The sequence below is a fragment of the Microtus pennsylvanicus genome, chromosome 11 (genome assembly GCF_037038515.1).
Source record: "Microtus pennsylvanicus isolate mMicPen1 chromosome 11, mMicPen1.hap1, whole genome shotgun sequence".
Taxonomy (NCBI): Eukaryota; Metazoa; Chordata; class Mammalia; order Rodentia; family Cricetidae; genus Microtus; species Microtus pennsylvanicus.
The window spans coordinates 60,208,397-60,214,396 of record NC_134589.1 but is presented as its reverse complement, the minus strand read 5'-3'; the positions used below and the strand labels follow the sequence as shown (position 1 = coordinate 60,214,396).

The 6,000-nt window shown below is 44.9% G+C and overlaps 1 protein-coding gene across 1 annotated transcript in view; it reads right to left on the bottom strand.

Moving 5' to 3' along the window:
* Positions 1-731: 731 nt before the first annotated feature.
* LOC142860696 (multidrug and toxin extrusion protein 2) overlaps positions 732-6,000 on the bottom strand; it is a 35,123-nt gene continuing 29,854 nt past the window's right edge. Inside the window, exons 15-17 of the mRNA XM_075992300.1 lie at positions 2,432-2,526; positions 1,216-1,270; positions 732-964 (exon numbers count right to left, since the gene is read on the bottom strand). Of these exons, the coding sequence (XP_075848415.1) occupies positions 732-964; positions 1,216-1,270; positions 2,432-2,526 (383 nt within the window). The remainder of the gene's footprint in view (positions 965-1,215; positions 1,271-2,431; positions 2,527-6,000) is intronic.

Genomic DNA, 6,000 nt, shown 5'->3' with positions numbered 1-6,000 from the left:
TCAAGGACCAACAAAAACAAAAGCAAAACAAAACAAGAATCCATATCTTTCCTAATTAGTATGAAAATTGTTTAAAGGTAAAACCCCAAAGCTACCATTTATAATAACATCATGTCCTCAAATATTCTCAGCGTGCCTTGTAAATCTTAGGTATTTATTTTATAAGTGCTTCTGTGGCACCCAGACAGGGAGAAGGGGTACCTGACATTCACTCACCGTGAGGATACGGCAGCGGAGGATGCATGGGTGGGTAAGGTACATTTCCAGTAGGGAAAATCAAGCTGACATATTTGGAAACCATGATAACGTGAAAGCATCCTTAAAGGCAGGGCTTCCGGGATGTGGGAGTGCTCAGTGGTGGAGCACTTGCCTAGCAGGTGCTGATGTCTGTGCACTCTATCCCTAGCACGCCCCCCAGTTTGGATAGCCATTCATTCGTTTGTTCGTTCTCCCCCCACCCCACCCACAAACCCTGGTGCTGACCATCCCCTCCCCCCCGCAAACCCTAGTGCCGACCATCCAACAGAGGCCTTGCACACACTAGGCAAGCGTACTGCATCTTCTTGACCTGCAGTAGAGTGGGGTGGTCTCTCAGTGTAACCAAGGATGCTTGCTGGCAGCCCTTCTACCCACAGTTAAGAGAAGCCTTCTGTTCCAACAACAAGCTCCCGCCCATGTTCAGGACGTGGTACACAATTATCACCAGTCCACAGACCGGTGAGAAGCCTATCTTAGCCACGATCATTGAGAACTCGCACTACGATTCCCGCTATGAGGACGGCAATGGAAACAGCCAGGGCCATGCCACGGTAGACGATCAGCTGTCTCCCCGTCAAGATCTCCCCGACGGTGGGCACTGCATGCTGGCTTTCTTCTGCTACCAGCGGGCCCGTCTGGGCCTCCGGTCTGACGATGTCTGGCAAAATCACTCCATCGACAGCGTCTCTTTCCAAGATGGAGAGATCTGTTTGAAGAGGGCAGTGGGACATTCACTTTGTCACTGTGGTATTAACAAAAATGACCCCCAGTCGTCAGTTAGTATATATGAAATTACATAAGAAACATTTAACAGGAGAGTTTAGAGTTGGTCTGGCAAGTTATGGCAGAGACAATCGTTACTGTCATGAGAGCCCGAACTCACAGACTCGACCTCTCTGGACAACCGAGCTTCATACTTAGAGCAGGAACAGAACCGTAAAGAGAGTGGCCCATTACCTGCTGGGGTGGGTATCGTCTCTTTGCCGCTTTTTAGCCCAGCTCGAACTTGTGCCTAAAAACAAGGCTACATGAGTAAATGAAGTAGAGATGGAGTCCAGCTGTAGCTTTTTGTTAAAACTTCGATTTAAAGCTAGAGCTGAAAGGCAATAATACTGGACACAGCCTTTCCTGGCCATGAGAACGTCGGTCACACTAGAAAATGACTGATCTCCCAGTGCTCCGCTGGCAGCTTACCATGTTTGCACTTATTCCTTTAGTGTCTCCAAATACGGATAAAAGGACCAAATCTAACAGTCAATGACATCACCATCTAAAAGCTAGTTTACTGACCAACTCAATAGCAATTTTTTCCTAAGGCTTAATTATGGGTATGGGGGTTGCCTGCTGGTATGCCTGTGGGCCAGGTTATGCAGTATCCATGGAGGCCACAAGTGGGCACTGAGTCCCCTGGAACTGGAGTTACAGGCAGTTGTGAACTGCCATATGGATGCTGGGAACCAAAGAGGAATTCTCTGCAAGAGCGGTCAACTCTCTTAACTACTGAGCCATCTCTCCAGCCCCCAAGTCAATATTCTACATAGTCCATTCCCTCAACAAACCAACGTGAACTTAAGAAAAACACAATACATCATCATTAGGCAGAGCCAGAGGGATCACGAAACTAAAAGGCAATAGCCAGAATTCCTGAGTTCCCCCCCTAATTAAGAGTCCTTCCTCTTGACCACCCACCGTGTCTTACATTAGGCCTCCCCACAGTGAGATGAGCCATCTCTGCTCACACACTCATGTGGGTCACCACCCCTGCCCACGTGCCCTACAAATCACAAACATTTAGCCTTTTAAAAAAAAATTTAACTTTGTAAGAATGGACCAAAAAAAAAAAAAAAAGGTTTTTAATTGAAGCATTTAGAAGAGCTAAATGGCATAAACAGGAAACTATTTTCTAACACTATTTTATAGAAAAACAAAAATATACTGTTGCCAATTTCAGTTTTCTGGGCTGAGTCCTGTGGTCAGGAGACACCAGTCAACTCTATCTAAGAGAAACCATCTTTCTGTCTCCCTTTGGCCTCCCCACATAGCCAACGTTGTTCATGATGCACTGTTTGTCTTGAAATTGGTGGGATTTTATTTATCACTTCACCCCAAAAGATGCCTTGCCAACCACGGGATCAAGCGTCGATGCATTTTGAAACAACACCGAGATTGTTACCTGCTCTGCCACTCTATTCCAGTTGGTCCTCCTGATGTAGATTAAATAGGAGACGGCTTGGGAGAAAACACAGACGACCAGTCCAGACCAGAGGCCTGTGGGCACAAAATGAGCAACAGGGCCATCAGTTCCGGTTCAGTAATCATTAAAATTCTTCCCCGATAATTCCCAGTCAGTGGAGCAAAAATTCAGTTAAATTAACTTCTCAAACAAATTGGATAGATCGCAGTCTGTCATCGAGCTTTTAGAGACATTGAAGGACAGACGATGAGCAAAGAAACACACTGGAAATATAGAGTGCTAGGTGTGTGGCTCTCTGGTCGTTAGCGATGGCCCGCAGCGCCGTCCGAGTGAGTGGCCAGGTGTCTTCTGAGGTAGAGACCTGAACCAGCCTAGGGAGGGTGCAGGCCAGCTGTACAAACTGAGGCAGGAGGAGCATGCTACCGGAAGAGGCCAGCTCGGGAGCCTCGTGCGCAGAGAGGCCAGGTAGGAAGTGACAAGGTAGAAGGAAGACCATGGAGGACATGTGAGCCACAGGAATATCCAAGGGTTACTATTTGTCTGTCCATGGTAATTGGGACCCACGAAAGGGTTTCGGACTGGTGTCTGCATGGATGGGTGTGAGATCTGGTATTTTCAAAAGCTTGCTTTGATGCCTGGCATGGCAGCTCATGCTGACAATTCCAGCATTTAAGAGGCTGAAGCAGGAAGTTAAAGGTTTGAGGCTTTTCCAGGATTTATAGTGAATTCCAAGTCAGTCTGGGGTACAGAGTGAAAGTGGGGAGGAGGAAGAGGAGGCAGAGGAAGAAGAGGGAAGGAAGGAGGAAAGAAAGAGGGAAGCAGACAGAGGAAGGAAAGAAGGAGCTCGCTTGGAATACATTCCTCTAACTTTACATGAAAACTATGGAGCGTTTGGGGATGCAGGGATGGCTCAGGTGTTAAGAACACTTCCTGCTCTTGCAGAGGATCCAGATTTGAGTCCCACAACTGTCTGTAACTCCCATTTCAAGAGATTGGACGCCCTCTTCTGGCATCCCCAGGCACTGCACACAGATACACTCGGGTACACACATATTAAATAAATAAATCTTAAAAAAAATATTAAAACTCCAAGAGAGTTACATAAAAAATATGTATGAGGAGAAACAACTATAGATTTTTATTTTATGTGTATCAGTGTTTTGCCTGCATGTAACTGCATCACGTGTGTGCAGTGCCCAGAGAAGACAGAAGAGGGTGCTAGATCTGGTTGTGAGTGGCCATATAGGTGCTGGGAGCCAGACCAGGGTCCCCTATAAGACCAGCAACTGCTCTTAACCCCAGAGCCATCTCTCCAGAAGAAACTATTTTTAATCACTTGAAAGTCAACAGTCCCAGCAGAGCCCACTGTGCAGAGTTGAAATACACTTTAAGTTGGGACTTCGTCTCCTGTGTCATTTGCTGACATCGATTCTCACACTTACTCCTGGAGACACTAGGCGGAGGCTGGGGTAATCCCTACAGCCGAGATGTTGCTGGGGTGGCGGTGTACATCCTTAGATGTGACTTTATTCAGGACCATGTGAGTGGTGTGTATATGTTGGATGCTCCTCCCCCTGTGTTTTGTAAACAGGAACCAATCAAGCGCCCCCCAGAGGAATGAAGACGCAACACGTCTCCTCTGCCAGCTGCCATTTTGAGTTTTGCAAAGAAATGGGAGAAATAAAATTTGATACATGATAAAAAATGTGCTGCTTGGACAAAGAGTGGGAAGAGTGATTTTCACACATATTGGGGCAGTCATGCCGTTCTCTAACTAGACTTTAAGAACCAGTTCTAAGGATGTAGCCCAGGGCATCATGCATGATAGGTATCCCCAGATCCAACTGCACTACTTTTAATAGGAAAGAAAATTCATTGCTACTTTGACTGTCTTTTTTTTTTTTTTGGTTTTTTTGAGACAGGGTTTCTCTGTGGTTTTGGAGCCTGTCCTGGAACTAGCTCTTGTAGACCAGGCTGGTCTCGAACTCACAGAGATCCGCCTGCCTCTGCCTCCCGAGTGCTGGGATTAAAGGCGTGCGCCACCACCGTCCGGCTCATTGCTACTTTAAACTGAGAGCAGCTTGTTTTCTGTTTGGACCTTTTATTGTGTCAACATGAATAAACTATGTAATTATTATAAATGCTTTATTATGTAGAAACATATAGAAAATAAAAAACATGAATATATACTCAAAACAGCTTTTAAATTGCTTGGCACAATTCTACAGGTTTTGATCCTCGATAAAGCATTTCTAATAATTACATAGTTTATTCATGTTGACACAAGAAAAAGTCTAAACAGAAACTGAGCTGCTCTCAGGTGCAAAAAATTCTTTAAAAATCCCAGGTTAAACAGCTCCATGGAAGAATTCCATTTAATGCTTACAAAAATAGATAAATCTTATTTATCTTGCATTGGGGCATACAAAAAGTTTGGACCTTATTTATGAAGTAAGCATTGTAGATAGGCAATATTAGTAGTAGTAGTAGGCTCTAACAAGGGAGTGTCTCAGAGCCAGAACACTCGGCTAGCTCACGCCAGGCCACGGGCTCAAGCATGCACACCCAACAAAAACACACAAAAAGTGAAACTACGGTGAGTTTCCACAGTCACATAAATAGAACATAGAAGTCTAGCAGCTTGGCTCAGTGGTTAAGAGCACTGACTGCTCTTTCAGAGGACCCAGGTTCAATTCCCAGCACCCACATGGCAGCTCACAAGTGTCTGAAGATCCAGTTGCAGGGGATCTGACACCTTCACACCAATGCACATAAAATAAAGTTAAATAAACCATAAAACATATTTAAAAAAAGAAGTCTAGCAGCTTGATTAGCATATCCTGATCAGGATGATCACAAGGAAGACAGTATCCCCACCTTCACAGTCCATCTAAGGCTAAAAATTACCGAATTGTTTCCACCGAAACAGCATTTGTCAAATCTTCAGACATTTTTGTTAAAAAACACTCCATAAAACAGATCCTACAGTCAATTCTTTTCTATTAATTTATTATTTGTGTATGTAATTATGTATGATTGCATATACATAATTGTGTTTGTGATTAAGTGCATATGTAATTGTGTATTATGGTTGTATGTTTATGATTATGTATGAATAGTGGTGTGTGTATGTGATTATGTGTGTATGTAACCATATATGGGTGTACGATGTGCGTGTGAGAGTGTGGGCACGTGTACTATGATGTCAGATGAAACCTTTTAGGAATTAGTTCTCTGCTTTCACAGTGGATTCCAGGGACTGGACGAGGTCATGAGCTCATGGCTAGTGCTTCCACCCACTAACTCACCTCACAGCCCTCCACAAACACTTCTCTGGGCATGACTTAAAGTCATATGCACACGTGCACATTGCAGTCCCAGATCTATCATGCCCTTTAGTGGAGAAACACTAGGAGCATCACGAAAGCATGAGAACCAATAGTTCAGTTCCACTGCCACCGCCAGGGCTCATTCCTGGTGCAGCGGGCATTGTGCAGGAATGCCTCCCTTCCCACAGACCAGCTTTCCAGCCAGCCGCTTTACACCTC